General features: G+C 46.8%; 3 protein-coding genes across 3 annotated transcripts; 2 read left to right on the plus strand and 1 right to left on the minus strand.

Annotated features, from left to right (window-relative positions):
• The first annotated feature begins 142 nt into the window (after window positions 1–142).
• LOC131292810 (neither inactivation nor afterpotential protein C) lies at window positions 143–6,421 on the plus strand. The gene is made up of 12 exons (XM_058320897.1): window positions 143–436; window positions 499–802; window positions 871–1,151; window positions 1,219–1,494; window positions 1,557–1,945; window positions 2,728–3,276; window positions 3,351–3,501; window positions 3,561–4,569; window positions 4,633–4,886; window positions 4,950–5,332; window positions 5,397–5,766; window positions 5,860–6,421. The coding sequence occupies exons 1-12, from the start codon at window positions 143–145 to the stop codon at window positions 6,358–6,360; spliced, it is 4,761 nt and encodes a 1,586-aa protein (XP_058176880.1). The 3' UTR covers window positions 6,361–6,421.
• Window positions 6,422–7,061: 640 nt separating this feature from the next.
• Window positions 7,062–7,616, minus strand: LOC131286221 (cardioactive peptide). The gene is made up of 2 exons (XM_058315152.1): window positions 7,527–7,616; window positions 7,062–7,457 (listed from the first exon to the last, which is right to left on the minus strand). The coding sequence occupies exons 1-2, from the start codon at window positions 7,614–7,616 to the stop codon at window positions 7,062–7,064; spliced, it is 486 nt and encodes a 161-aa protein (XP_058171135.1).
• A 3,730-nt stretch (window positions 7,617–11,346) lies between these two features.
• On the plus strand, window positions 11,347–12,743 carry LOC131293324 (techylectin-5A-like). The gene is made up of 4 exons (XM_058321404.1): window positions 11,347–11,555; window positions 11,636–11,982; window positions 12,048–12,280; window positions 12,351–12,743. The coding sequence occupies exons 1-4, from the start codon at window positions 11,347–11,349 to the stop codon at window positions 12,741–12,743; spliced, it is 1,182 nt and encodes a 393-aa protein (XP_058177387.1).
• Window positions 12,744–14,581: the final 1,838 nt, after the last annotated feature.

The following is a 14,581-nucleotide window of genomic DNA, read 5'->3' on the forward strand; positions in this document are numbered from 1 at the left end:
TTATTTTAGATATTTAGAATAATTTTTTATGACTTCGACAGTAACAATCTCTGCAGCTCTGTAGCGGTTCTTTATACTCTCTAGTGTTTGCATGTACAAGTAAGCGGTGTAAAGTGTCTCAAGTGTGCCAGTGACCATCGCGATGGCGAACTTTAAGATCGAAACGCTGCCCGATCCGGGTAACCGGTATAAGCTGGGCGAGTTGATCGGAAGTGGCGTGTGTGCGAAGGTATACCGGGCCACCGATACCCAGGCGGGCAACAAGAACGTGGCTATCAAGGTGCAGAAGTTTGAGGGCGAGACGAAAACGGCCATCCAGGAGGAGTTTCGCATTTTGCGCGACCACTCGAAGCACGCGAATCTGATCGACTTCTATGGCGTCTATCGGAAAAAATGTGCGGCCGGGGAGAGTGACGAGATTTGGTTCGTGCTGGAGGTAAGCTGATATGATGGGAATGTAGAAGAGCACATTTCTTAGTCCACGTGGAATCCCTTTAGTACTGCGAGCTGGGTCCGGCTGTTGATGTGGTGAGGAAAATGTTTGTCAGCAACCGGCGCGCTAGTGAGATGCAGCTGGCGTATATCCTGCGGGAGACTTCCAGGGCGCTGATGTACCTACATGAGCACCACATCGTCCATCGAGATGTCCGGGGCAGTAATATTCTGCTGACGAAGGAAGGCGAGGTAAAACTGTGTGACTACGGTCTGGCTCGCGATACGAAGTCAACGCTGGGTAAACGTGGGACATGCATTGGGTCACCGTGCTGGATGGCACCGGAAGTGGTCACAAGTTCCAAGAGTGGTAAGTTGCAGCGTTTAAAAAAATCCGAGAGCCATCTCTTAAAGATCCGATATCGCCAATCTTCACAGACAAGGACGTCTACGATAATCGTTCGGATGTATGGGCGTTGGGAATTACGGCGGTCGAACTTGGCGACGGAAAAGCTCCATTCGCGGACATGCACGCCACTCGGGCCATGTTTCAAATCGTTCGCAATCCTCCACCAACGCTCTACCGACAATCGAACTGGTCCCAGGAGTACAACGACTTTATTGCCGAATGTCTGGAGAAAAATCCCGATCACCGTCCCTTCATAATGGAGATCATCGAGCATCCGTTTCTGACGCAAGTGCCTGATAACGATTACCACGTAGGTGGCAATGGATGGTTCGCCGGTTGCAAAACTTCACTTCAGTTAGTTTTTTAAATTATTTTAGCTAAGTCAAGAGCTGAAGATGCTTGCCGAGTCGGTGCAAAATGTCCAACTGCCCAGGAAGGAAGAGGTGGCCCTCGTTCGAGGTATGCTAAAGTCGGAGGAAAATCGTACGGAGAAGCTGCACGTCGAGGACTTGGCAGCATTGGAGCATCTTACGGAGGAGGCCATCCTGGAGGAGATTACGCAACGTTATAAGAATAAGAATAACTACACGTTCGTGGGTGACGTGTTAATTTCGCTGAATCCCAACGAAACCATTCCGGAGTACGTCCGAGGAGTGAGTATTCGATAGAATTCTGTTTGGAACGAATGAAATAATGTTTCCTATCTCCCGTACAGTTCCACTCGAAGTACATGTTCAAATCACGGTCGGACAATGCACCACACATTTTTGCCATCGCTGACAGCGCGTACCAGGACATGCTGCACCACGAGGAACCGCAGCATATCATCCTGGCTGGCGAGAGCTATTCCGGCAAAACGACGAACCAGAAGCTGCTGATGAAGCACCTTGGTGTGCTGGGGGAGGGTAACCCGGGAGTGTACGAGCGAATCGTGAACGGTTATAAGGCTCTGAGCGCTCTGACGAACGCGGGCACTCCACTGAATCCTAATTCCACCCGTAGCATCTTTCAAACGCAGCTTACGTACGGTCCGAGTGGAAAACTTTCCGGCGCCATCTTTTGGGTATACCTGTTAGAAAAGCTGCGTATTTCGTCGACCAACATGTAAGCATTTATTGTTTTAGGCAATTTTAGACGGTTTCAATGTTACTCGAACGGATTCGCGTTTTGTTTGTAACGGCTATTGATAAATTAAAAACACATCTTGTTGTAAGCATCTTGTATCGTGGAAGATCTCTATTCTATAAATCTTGAACGCATGTTCATCTTTCACTAAATACCTTGAATTGCAGACAATTAGTTTTTAGATACCTTGAATGAGCAGCCAGCTTTGTTATAGTTATCTTAACACTAGAGTGCTCAAACAAACATATTGTCATTGTTTTAAATAATTTCAGCTATTCCATCAACATAACTCTGAGCCAAATTAAATGCTATTGTTGGAAACGTTTCGGCCCAACGAAGCTGGCCGAACATAAACGTTGCCGCAACGGCGATGTTTTTGGAAAATATAAAAAGGATCGAAGGATGCGCCTTCGATCTCTTTTTCAATACGGAAGACGGACAAGCCAGACGAGCGCAACGAAACACAAAACGAAGATTACGTGTAAAATAAAGTTGTTAAAGATAAGGCAAAGAAAGATGGTTGTCTTTCCTTTGATTCCGTCAACTAGAGCGCTGTTAAAGACCATCTGTCTTTAACAGCTATCGTATTAAAAGAAGCGGTATTGATTTTGGTTTGCATGAAAAATGTGAAATTGGGAAAAAGCTATCGGAATCCATTAAAAATTATTAATTTGATTAAGACAGATGATAGTTGAAATATTATTTAATTTTGTAGCACTGCATACAAGAATAACAATCTGCCAACATTCTTCTTTCCCTAGGAATCAATCAAATTTCCACATCTTCTACTACTTTTACGATACGATGGACGCCGAGGAGCGGCTGAAGGATTTCTCCCTTGAGGCGGGTCGCAACTATCGGTACTTGCGTATTTCGGAAGCGATGAGTTCGGACAAGCTGCGCTACTGCCGGGACGACATACCCGGCAATGTGCAAGCGTTCAAGGAGTTTGAACAGCAACTGCTTGCTCTCGAGCTGTCCCAGGACATCCTCGACACCATCTACCGTACGTTGGCCGCGATTCTGATCCTTGGCGAGGTGCGCTTCAAGGAAACGGATGGCACGACGGAGCTGGAAGATTTCGAGGTGATCGGTAAGATGGCGTCCCTGCTGCAGCTCGACGAGAAAAAGTTCCAGTGGGCACTCCTGAACTATTGCGTGATCGTGCGAGGATCAGCCGAGCGTCGGCGACATTCTGCGGACGAGGCACGGGATGCGCGGGATGTACTGGCCGCAACCATCTACACCCGTTTGGTGGACTGGATTACGAATACGATCAACCAGAAATTGGCCTTTGGAAGAGCAATCTAGTAAGTACTAATGTTGGCTTATTCTACTAGGTTATAAGTATGGCTAGCAAACTATGTTTCTTATATCTTTACAGTGGAGATAAACATTCGGTCACTATAACGGACCACTTTGGATTCGAGTGCTTCCACCGAAATCATATTGATCAGCTGGTGGTGAATTCGTTGAACGAGCAGATGCAGTACTTGTACAACCAGCGAATGTTCGTGTTTGAGATGATTGAAATGGTAAGAAGTTTGTTTGACTAAAGCGAGACCACAACCGATCAGTATCAACTGTCTTACAGGAAGAAGAGCAAGTTCCGGTAACTTCCCTTCACTACTACGACAACAAGCTGGCCGTGGACCACATCCTAACGAAGCCGAAGGGAGTGTTTAGCTTCATCGATGACGCAAGCCGTGGACGACACGGGCCAAACTACATCATTGACTCGGTGCACACGAGCAAGAGTCCATTTATCAAGCGGGCGAGTGGTCACGAGTTCACCGTGGCGCACTACACCGGACGCATCACGTACGACGCACGCGGAATGGCGGACAAGAATCGGGACTTCATCCCGCCGGAGATGGTCGAGACGCTCCGTGCTTCCGGCGAGCCGATCATCAAGATCATGTTCTCCAACCAGCTGTCACGAACGGGCAATCTGACGATGGCGGCCGAAGAAGCGCTCGGTGTACCGTCGGACAAACCGAACAAGAAGAAACGCTGGGGTGCCGCCCTGGTTGCGGAGAAGAACAAGGCCAAGAAGATGAACACACTGTCCAAGGGTATGTACTCGCAGGTGCACAAGATGCGCACGATCGCGGGCGTGTTCCGATCGACCAGTCTCGAGCTATTCAAGACACTCTCGATCGGTCCGAACAGTGGAGGAACGCACTTCGTCAGGTGCATCCGTTCGGATCTCGAGTACAAGGCACGTGGTTTCGCACCGGAAATGGTACGCCAGCAGTTACGTGCGATGGCCGTCCTCGATACGGCTCGGGCACGCCAGAAAGGCTACTCGCACCGGATCCCATTCCAGGAGTTCCTCCGACGGTACCAGTTCCTGGCGTTCGATTTTGACGAGAACGTTGAGATGACGCGGGACAACTGTCGCTTGCTGCTGATTCGCCTCAAGCTGGAGGGTTGGGTCATTGGGAAGACCAAGGTATTCCTGAAGTACTACAACGTGGAGTACCTGCAGCGGCTGTACGAGACACAGGTGAAGAAGATCGTCAAAATTCAGGCCATGATGCGTGCCTTCCTAGCGAAGCGTTCCGTTGCCACCAAAATTAAACAGATTCATCGGGAATCGGGTGAGTAACATAATTTGTTTTTCCAATGCAACAAAAGTAAATTTGTCTTTCATTTCCCCACAGTACGGAAACGAGAGAACACCGCGAGACAGGAAAGCCAGGACGAAGCGGCCACTAAAATTCAAACCGCCTTTCGGGGTCATATGGCGAGGAAGAAGTATCGCCCACTGATCAACGAAAGGACGGGGAAGCTGGATGCCGAAACGGCTGAGTTTATGAAGCCTTTCGTGTACCGGTGGAGGAAGAAATCGATGTTTCAGATACTCTTGCAGTACCGTGCCGCACGCTACCAGGATCTGGTGAACCTAAGCCAGCAGGTAATATACGGACTGATATATTGAATTTAAGAGACTATCGAATCATACACGCTGTTTTCTTAGGTCCATATCTACAACCAACGGTTGGTTGCAGGGTTCTCAACGAACAGCAACTGTATCATGCTGGAAAAGATCGACCCGAACGAACGCAGTGCGGCTCTGTTGGGCTCTCAGAAACCGCCCGTTTGGAAGTTGCGTTTCCGCTTCGACGACATCCCGTTCTTCGACACGACGTACATGTGCGATCCGTCATCGGCGTCCTACATCTACACCGGGAATGACTCCGACACCGAGGACTGGGATGCACCGCTGCGACGACGTAACAATCTTTCGTCCGAAATCACTCAATCCAACCGGAAGGGTGGGCGAGCGGACGCCCAAGGCGAGATGGAATATAACTTCGCCAATGAACCGTTCCACCGAGACCCGAGCCTTCCGATCAAGAGGTAGACTGCTAAACATATCCTTCATGGTGTTCCTCCGGTTAACTCTTAAGTGCTTCTTTTCCAGACTTTCTCCCCACCGGATGGTTGAACCGTACAGTGTCAATAGACCTCGGTCGCCAATGCACTCGCCGGTAAAGTTGTCCCCCGTCTACTCGCCGATGCCATACGCACGCCAAAGTGTCGACGACATCCGCAACAAGTTTGGTGGGTCCAGCTTCGATGAGCCGGGAAGTGGAGCGAGTAAGACGGCCGTTTACAAGAAGCGTCAGGCACCGCGAGTGCCACCGGTCGAGCCGGAACCACCGGTGGTCGCGGAATTTGGAAAACCTCTCAAAAAGCGGCCCGCCCCGCAACCACAGGCGCGACCGATCACGCCGACCAAAATCAATCCGATCAAGGAGATGGAGCTGATTGGCAAGAAGAACTTCGATGAGGTGAGTAGGAACGTTCAAAGGTTTTCGTTCAACAGGATTGGTAAAATTCAGTGTGAAGATCTTAAAACTCAAAAAACTTTCGGTTTCTTCCAGAATGACAACTCGGACGACGAACCTCCGTTCAACTTCCAGGGAATGCTGAGGAAGACCAACTACAACCGTGCTTCCATGAAGCGTACCACCGAGGGGTTGTCGATGGCCGGGTCGAACATCGATTTCGATGATGCCAGCAATAACAACAACAACAACAACAGTATCAGCTACTATCCTACTGCCAACGCTGAGGCAAGCCGGAAGGGAACGACATCCACCGCCAACAACGTCGTGTACGAGAGCAAGCGAATCGAGCGTCCAAAGTCCTGCCAGGGACCGGAAAACGGTACCACCAGCAGCAACGGCGGCTCGCCCAACCCTCGGAAGTTATCCCTGTCGCAGGATACGATCATGCTGAACGACTCGCAGAAGCCGGGACCATCGCGGAGCCGCTCGACCACGCCGCAGGACGAAAATAGGAACATTCTGGCGACGACCGGGTTCATCAGCGAGGAAATCGTTCCGGGCATCATCATTGAGGGCTATGTCGAAGAGTTCTAGAATGGATCGCGAGAGGGAAAAGTGGGTTGGCTCTGTTGGTTCCGTTGCGCATATGTTTATTGCACGAAGGTTTATATTTATTCACTTCGCTATCGTTAGATTTGCTGTGTTTTGCTTTGTTGCCAATAAAACTAATCACTAATATGAGAAAGGAAAACTCCCGTGATCTTGTTAGATTTACTCTCGTGCTTTCTTTTATTGCAATACATTTGCTTGCTCGTTTGACCAACGGAGCATGTTTTGTTTTTCCTACTAGTTTGTGTGTGTGTGTTTATATATTTTGTGTGCTTGTTTTGACTTGTTGTGCGCTTAAGACTAATAACGATTTTACATAATAAGAAACATTACGTTCGACCTCTTCAAGGGAGAGCTGCCTTTGTCGATTATAATAGGTGTTGGCTTGTTTTTGCGTTAACCATCAAGGAGTAGTAAAAGTGTTCAACCGTGGAGTTTGTGTCCGTCTTTTTTCCCCTCCTTTTCCCCCGGGGCCCGCATTCCAACAGGGGGCTTGTGTGCAGTGTGTGCAGTATGGTGCAGTATTTATGTTCGGTTAGGTGCGGCGTGTATGTGCTGTCGGTGCAATGGTTGTGACCGCCACGTGCTCCACACCATGCAGTAGAAGCATAGCTGCTCTAGTAATTTTCCTCCGGAAAGAAAACATCCGGAGGCGAACGACGAAGGGCGTTTCCCCCTCCCCCATCTTACTGCGTGCTGAAGGTCAGCGGGAAGTCGTTGCGCTGCTCCTTCATGCCGGACTTCTGCAGGAAGATCTCCCGGTTAGCCTCCTGGATGGCTTCCCAGAGCTTCGCCTCGGACATGATCTGCCGCAGCAGATCCTCGACGGCCGGCTCGGTGTTCAGATCGAGCAGACTGCTGATCGACTCCTCGTTCGGCTCGTAGTCGCTGGTCACGCGCTCCTTCTTGCTGTTCGCCTCCATGTTCTGCATGTGCCGCTGAAGGATGGCCGCTGCGGCCGCTGCAGCCGCCGCCGTCGGTGGGCTCGAGGCGGACGAGCGCTTCTTGCCGCAGCCGGTGAACGCGTTGCAGAACGGTCTCTTCTGTGGTTCGGTGTTGTACTGTTTGTAAGCACGGGGTTGCTGATGGGGAGATTAACAACGTTCCAATGTGGTTCTACACCAAGGAGGATCATTTCGTTACGTTCTTACCCGATCTACGACGCCACATTCCAGCATTTGCAGGACACAGAAAGTCACCATCACCGCTAGCATCATTTTGGCGCAACTTTTATGGCACATCATCATTGTGGAATTGGAACTATTCTGAAACCGAAACAAAAGTCCCATTTCCATTAGAACGCAATATTTGTTTTTTGCTAGATTTAGAAACACACAAAGAAAACAACTTCCGTAATTTATTTCTTGTGATCAAAACTTCCAGCTTTAATTATCTATCGACAGACTCCACATAATCTCTAACCTTGACCGAGTGTTAAAAGGCTTCCTACTGCTTGCAAGGATGCACCGCGAATGGGCGATGTTTTATAAGCGATCGCTCTTTTTCATCCCGGTCCAATTTTCCCGGCCGGCACCCATACACCACCAAACTCTATTCCAAAGCAAAAGGCGGCCTGGTGTTGCCTCAGATACATGGCTTCCTCGTGTATGCCACTGCAAGCCCGCGGCTCCCAAGGATGCCGTCTGCCTTCGACAGAGATATGGGAGGAGGGGGGACCGGAGATTCCATGCTGTTATGGTAAAGTGCGAAAAACTGTGCACTCGCATCCCGCAGAGTGTTTTCAATTGCATTAACGTGTATGGAAAATGTGTGTTGGCCCGTTGGGAAACCGCTTGCAGAACGTGAGTTGCGAACCACCGGGAAGCTGCTCGTGGTTATTTGGGTTATCAAACACCTTGCCCTTTGAAGTCCTTGTTAACTTGTGTTAGTTTAGGTTTGATTAGGAAAAAAAAACCGTACGGTTTTTGCTGATGTGAATCTTGAATAATCAAATAAGTGATGAATGCAGGTAACGATGGAACAGACTTCCGTCATAATTATTAAACTTGTTTTGTTCGATGCTTGCTGATAAATAGTTTATTTAATGTTTATTTAGCTAAAATTAAAGTTAAAAAATATATTAACCGCTTGTTCTTTATCACAATTCTCTTTTTTAATATTTCCAATCAAACAATTATTACACTGTAATTCAAAAATGGTCGAAAAACAAAGTAACCCATTCCAATAAAATGGAAACTTAAGTAGACCTCATTGTCTTTCTTATTTTCAGAAGAAAAAGATAAACTACAACAAAAACATAGTGTTTACAAATAACCTGCAAGAAAAACCTCATCACATGAATTGTATGACACGTGGAACGTTCAAGGAAACGAATGCACTTTCCACAGCCGGATGCATTTCCGTAAGAAACGTTTGTTCTACTGTGCAACAGTTGTCTCGAGCAGACAAAACAATCGCGCTCATGTGTCCTTTGAGTCTGCGAGTCCAACCACCAACCATCTCCATCTTCCGACCGCAGGCAAACATCCGTTAGAGCCATGCTCCCAAGGCACGTTTCCGCTCCGTGCTAGCTACTTACATTCAAAATTCACTACGACTTGCGTCTCGGGTGCGGAGTTTCACTTTCTTCACCGGAACAATGAATAAACACAAATCACAACCGACAAACGGAGCTTCACGAATAGCGGGAGGTCACCAAATCACGGTGAATCAAAGACGATCCCGTTCGTTGTCTTCACACGCGGTAAGCACTTCCGTTTCCTGCACGTTGCACGCCTGGGATTTATCGATATCAACCTCCGTTCGATTGCACGCCTTGGGACACTTCTTTCGCTTCTGTTCGTGTGCTCAAGGGTGGGCTTTTCTTGGCTGACTGAAAAACCATCCCGCAATCCATGTGCTTTTATATACCGAGCAGCCCCGGTTCGGCGGACAGCTCCCGAAGGACCGCCCGCGGTGCGTTTTGCTTGTAAATAATGCCCCGCGACCGACCCGCCGGTGCCATATCGTTATGTAAACGCACATGATTTTTGCATAAAACCCTCGTTCAGCGCACCGTGCTGGTGAGAAAATGGGAGAAAGATGGGTTTTCTCCGACGGCCGATTAGTCGGAGTTAAGCTGGATTAAAACGTGCATCGAGGAGGAGTCCTTAGGAGTGCCGATTCCGGTGGTGATCGAGGGTCCCCGGCGTTTAACGCCTTCGCGGAAACGAAGGTTCTTTTTTTATGGTTCCTCAAACTGACCGCTGGTGGTGGCAGGCACCCTTCAAGGACTCCCGTTGACGAGCGATAATGACCGGACCGCAAAAATCGTTTTAAAAATGAAGCGTTTCGCCCGAACCCACCAGGGTCGGCTGTGGTTTTCACGATTCAATAAAAGAGAGAAGAAAAAAATGCGAGGCGCCGGAAAAGCGAGAAAATCTACGCCCGCAATTTACCTACACTAAGTTCCCTCGTTCCTATTTGCGACGAAGTAACATTTCTTGTACCGAAACAGCAAGCAGCGGACGGATCCATCAGCAGCATCCCGGGTACCGTCGATCGTCCTCGCCATCGTCGCCTTCGTCGTTCCGTGTGCTCCGGCATGCTTTTGACGCGTGATATTTAGAAAAAGGAGGACGAGCGCCTGAGTGGGTAGCATTCACCTACTGAACTTTTATGCACCACCACTACGCATCCCTCCTTGGTCCTTTCTACTTCTGGCTCCTCCCGTTGGTGCAGCGCAGTTGGGGGTGGAGCTGGGCCGATCCCCAGCATGGCCTGTTGCAGCCGGTGGTGCTGCGCGTTATGCAACTGCACCCACAAAACATACACAATCCACCAGCTTTCCCGCGCATGCACTATGCACCGCATAATGAAATGCAACGGGATCGGTTGATTACCGGAACTGGCAGTAGGGCTGCAGTCGGTCAGTGTGAGCTTGGACGATTTCGAAGGTGCGAGGTGATATAATTTCGCCCCGAGAAACCCTACCCCACGAACCGTCTGCCTCTAGTGAGCAAAGGTCACACCAGAAGCTCCGGAACGTTCCCCAATCTTTAGCAAATTGTTGCGATAAGGGTTTTTGTTTACCTTCCATTTATTGCACGGTCTAGAAGCTTCTTCTTTCAAGCCAGCTGGTCGTCGAATTGGACTGATTAACGATTGATTCCCTTTTTTTTGGATAGAAGACGTAACTTCTTGCAATTTGTTTTTCTTCGTAATGCTAACTTGGTTGCCCAGCTGTATTTTCATTTTTGTAAGAATCGCCGTGATTCTCGTAGAACATAAACGAATGGCAATTTGATCGGCCCAAAGGCCTTGAGATCGTGAATATTTAGACTAGACTATCGAAAATCTGTCAAAGTGAAAGAAAAAAGAACGGTAAACCATAGTTAGAATAAAACACAAATGGAAGGTATGTTTTATTGCAATTTGCTTAAAGCTTAAAGTTTTAAAAATAAAAAAATAAATGAAATTTTGAAACTTAGTCGTAATCGTATTTAAATTGTGATATACTTAATTCAATCGTTGATTTAATCAGTAAAATGTTATAGGTCCTAAGTTATAATTCAAACTGATTAACGTTCTTTTCTACTTTGGCAAAGCTTGCTTTTTGATCTTTCAGGATGGTTTACATTATAGCAAAAATTTCAACAGTATTGTTACAATGTTTTAATATTTTAGTATGTATTGCAGAGTTACAATCATTTATTTTACTCTTCCCATTTATGTGATCCTATACAGCTTTACGATCAATTTAAACATAATTAGCGATTTCGATTAAAATAAAAAGAATGTTCAATTTAAATAACCATTTTCAAAACCAACCAATTACTTCACCGATAAGCTGAGACACACATCAGAACTTTTTCTTCTTTTGCAATCCAATCCCGACGTAGTCGAGCATGAATAAATTAGCGAAATAAACCTGTACTGACCTGTTTGACCTTCTTGTTCCATCTTCTTACTTTCTTCTCGGCTAATCTGTAAATGTCTGGCGTCTTTTACGTCCAGGGAAGGGCAATATAAATGTTGCTCATCCCGTTGCAACACAGTCCAGTTCAATACCCACCACAGAACGATCCGGTTCTACCACCTGAGAACATGCTGCTCAAGATCGCGTTGTGTTTGGTCGGTTTGATTTTAGCCCCAGCAGTGTTCGGTGCTGAAAGTTGTGAAAAACAAAATGCAGTGATTATTTCCAAGCTGAGCAGTGATGTGGCTTTTCTCGAGCAAGGGTAACGTAACGTTTGGAAATAAAATCTTAGTAATCTGCCAATGATTTAAAAATACTGGTTTCTCCTGTCCTGGATTGAAGATTTTTGGAGCTGTCTGCGAGCACAAAAGAAATGCTGTGGAGCACGATGCGCATGGAGATGCGACTGAATCAACTCAAGACAGAGCTGGAATTGCTGAAAAAATCCTCAACTTCAAGTACTGGTTCGACATCAGAAACGAGCTCAGTTGCCTCTTCTTCTTCTTCTTCTTCGGCGGGAGTGACAACGTCTAACAGTGGCTCCCCAAGCAGTTGCAGTTTGGAAAAACTGCTTCATGATCAGTTCAAGAATGTGCCCATAGAGATTAAAATTAATCAACCGAACAAGCACACTAGTATTAACTCAACTGAGGCAACTAATGAGGATCCTGAGGCGCTACTTTCGGACGGTAAGAAGCCCTGGTGTTAGTGTTCTACTGCTTTACTATATAAAATGCTTACGTCCCTTCCACAGGCGAGCTATCGACGTGTTCACAGGCCAATAAAACGGGCATCTATCGGGTCAAGATCAACGCTAACACTACAGAACGAGTGCTCTGCGATGCAGAGTTTGAAAAAGGTGGTTGGGTTGTAATACAGCATCGATTCAATGGCTCGGTAGACTTCTACCGTAAATGGACAGAGTATGAAAATGGCTTCGGAATGCTTTCGGGAGAGTTTTGGTTGGGAAACGAAAAGATCACAAAGGTAATAACTGGAGCGATATGAATTATGGAGTTTTCTATTATAATATGTTCTTTTTTGTTTATATTCTTAGCTCACCGCAGAGAAGCCTCGTGAGATCGCATTTGTGATGGAAGATTTTGACAATGTCCAAGCAATAGCAAAGTACAACGCGTTCCAGATGGGCAATAAGCTTGAAAAGTACAGTCTCAAAAGCTTAGGATCCATTAGCGGAAATGTCGGTGACTCACTGTCCCGCAACGTGGGCTCCAAGTTCAGCACCCACGATATGGACAACGACAAATCGTCCTCCCATTGCGCCCAGCTGTATCGTGGTGGATGGTGGTACGACGATTGCCATCTGGCGAACCTGAACGGAAAATACTTGAAAGGATCAACCTCGGAGTATGCGACATCGATGTGCTGGAGCTCGTTCAAGGGATTTCATTATTCGCTTAAAACATCTCGCATCATGGTGCGCTTCTGAAGTAATATGATATCAAATTTATGAAGAGCTTCTTAAGCATTGACTCATTTGCTGCAGGAACATGATGTTTGAAATACAATTTTATTTATAATCACTTGTTTTTTTTACATTCTACGTTTTATTTGACCAAAAAGTCTCTGAAGACAATATAAACAGTACGTTACTCTTAATTGAAAATTTTTAATTTCATTCCAATTTGTAAAACAATGTCCTACTCTTTAATATTAATTTTTTTATTTCTAATTTTATCTCAGCACGTGAAAACGACTGTTTTTAAATTTGTATATGAAGGTACTGCATGTCATGCCAGTGAACTCTGTAACCTTATTGTATAAACTAGGGTGGTTGTCGATTTGACAGCAACCCTTGTATTTTGTAGTGATGGAAAAATCCATTCTGCGATCCGGATTTGCAAATCCGAATCCTTGGAATTCTGTGCGTAATTCCTTGGACCATTGCAATGATCCAACCGGGGTAGTGATGCATCGAAGTATTACAATGATTATCATTTTTGGCAGAAATGTAAAATTTTATTTCATTGCATTGAAAGATTGCATCTGGCTTCTGGCAGCTTTATCCCTGCGTGCAAAATCGTCATGCTATCTCGTTTCGTTGTTAACAATTGGCAATCAGACAGAAAGAGAAAGCACAAGGATTTTGCACACTGGGACATGTCCAATCCATTATATGCAGCATTCGATTTGAGTAAACTGAAATCCATCACATTGTCTCTAGATCGATACGTGAGTAATTCGACTTACCTCATGTGTTGTTTGAATCACATCAAATGTAAATAATTTCAGGCTAATAATCGAATCAAATAGAGTCCAAAATAAATCAAATCTGGTTTGAATCCCTAATTGAATCAAATTTGATTCGAATCTTTCGAATCCGCCAAACGTCAAATCTTTGGATCTTCTGAATCCTGACTCTGCCAACACTATGCCAATCCCAACGGGGTTGTCGAAAAACAGTCGCGATTGTGGAGGGATTGGTTCGATTTCTTCTGCAAAAGGTTGGTTTCGGTGCGTGTTTCTTGTGGTAAAAACGATAACACCCCAGATGCGTTTGCTGCTGGCAGCGAAATCACGCAGTGATCCGGGTGCAAAGGGGGCAGTGTTTTGGCAGCTTGGTTTTACGCACTACAGTGTTGTGTTTATCGTCATCAGCGCAGGAACAAAAGTTTTGTGGCAAACGGAAGCGAAGAACGGACGGTGCTACGCGGTGCGTGACGATGCATGTAGAGTGTACGGTGGTCAGTTCTTGGTCATACCCGTGACCGTTTATTTTCGGGTCGGCCCGAAAATATGCAAATAATTTAATTATAACCCGGTTGTTTACGTGCACTGCCCGCATTCGATGGTGGTGCCTCGGGCATTCCTTCGCACAAGGGAGGCCGAATAGCAGCACATCGCGTGCGGGTGAGGCGATTCCTACAAGTCTGTTGTGTGTTCTAAGAAGAAGTCCTACGTACGTGTGACTTTGTTAGTGCACTTTGCACATCACACATGCTGCATGTTTGCCGTGAAACAATTCGTCATCGCAGTAATCCTCAGCCAACCGATGATCACATCACGGATGATCACGGCCTTGTACTAAGTGCACGTGTGTGTGCTGTGCGTGTGACCGAGCGTGTGTTGATGAACAAACACAACAAACCAGTGGGAGTTGAGGGTTGAAAGAAAAAGGATGTGGGGCGGCTGCGCGAATGCGAGGGGATCGTCCCTGACAGGCGCCTTGTTCTGCGGGTGTCGCTGACGTCGTCATTATCGTGTTGTTTTTTTCGCCATCTTCCATCGCCCTCGGTATTGCCAGGCAAGCACCCCGATGATCTCATA

The sequence above is a fragment of the Anopheles ziemanni genome, chromosome 2 (assembly GCF_943734765.1).
Source record: "Anopheles ziemanni chromosome 2, idAnoZiCoDA_A2_x.2, whole genome shotgun sequence".
NCBI classification, from domain to species: domain Eukaryota; kingdom Metazoa; phylum Arthropoda; class Insecta; order Diptera; family Culicidae; genus Anopheles; species Anopheles ziemanni.

Bases quoted from the DNA above. Each gene is read 5' to 3' on its own strand.
- LOC131292810 (XM_058320897.1), top strand. From the start codon at position 143: ATGGCGAACTTTAAGATCGAAACGCTGCCCGATCCGGGTAACCGGTAT. The intron at 437-498 runs GTAAGCTGATAT...GAATCCCTTTAG, and splicing joins AGATTTGGTTCGTGCTGGAG to TACTGCGAGCTGGGTCCGGC. The intron at 4,887-4,949 runs GTAATATACGGA...CTGTTTTCTTAG, and splicing joins TGGTGAACCTAAGCCAGCAG to GTCCATATCTACAACCAACG.
- LOC131286221 (XM_058315152.1), bottom strand. From the start codon at position 7,616: ATGTGCCATAAAAGTTGCGCCAAAATGATGCTAGCGGTGATGGTGACT. The intron at 7,458-7,526 runs GTAAGAACGTAA...TCTCCCCATCAG, and splicing joins AATGTGGCGTCGTAGATCGG to CAACCCCGTGCTTACAAACA.
- LOC131293324 (XM_058321404.1), top strand. From the start codon at position 11,347: ATGTTGCTCATCCCGTTGCAACACAGTCCAGTTCAATACCCACCACAG. The intron at 11,556-11,635 runs GTAACGTAACGT...CCTGGATTGAAG, and splicing joins GTGGCTTTTCTCGAGCAAGG to ATTTTTGGAGCTGTCTGCGA. The intron at 11,983-12,047 runs GTAAGAAGCCCT...TCCCTTCCACAG, and splicing joins TGAGGCGCTACTTTCGGACG to GCGAGCTATCGACGTGTTCA.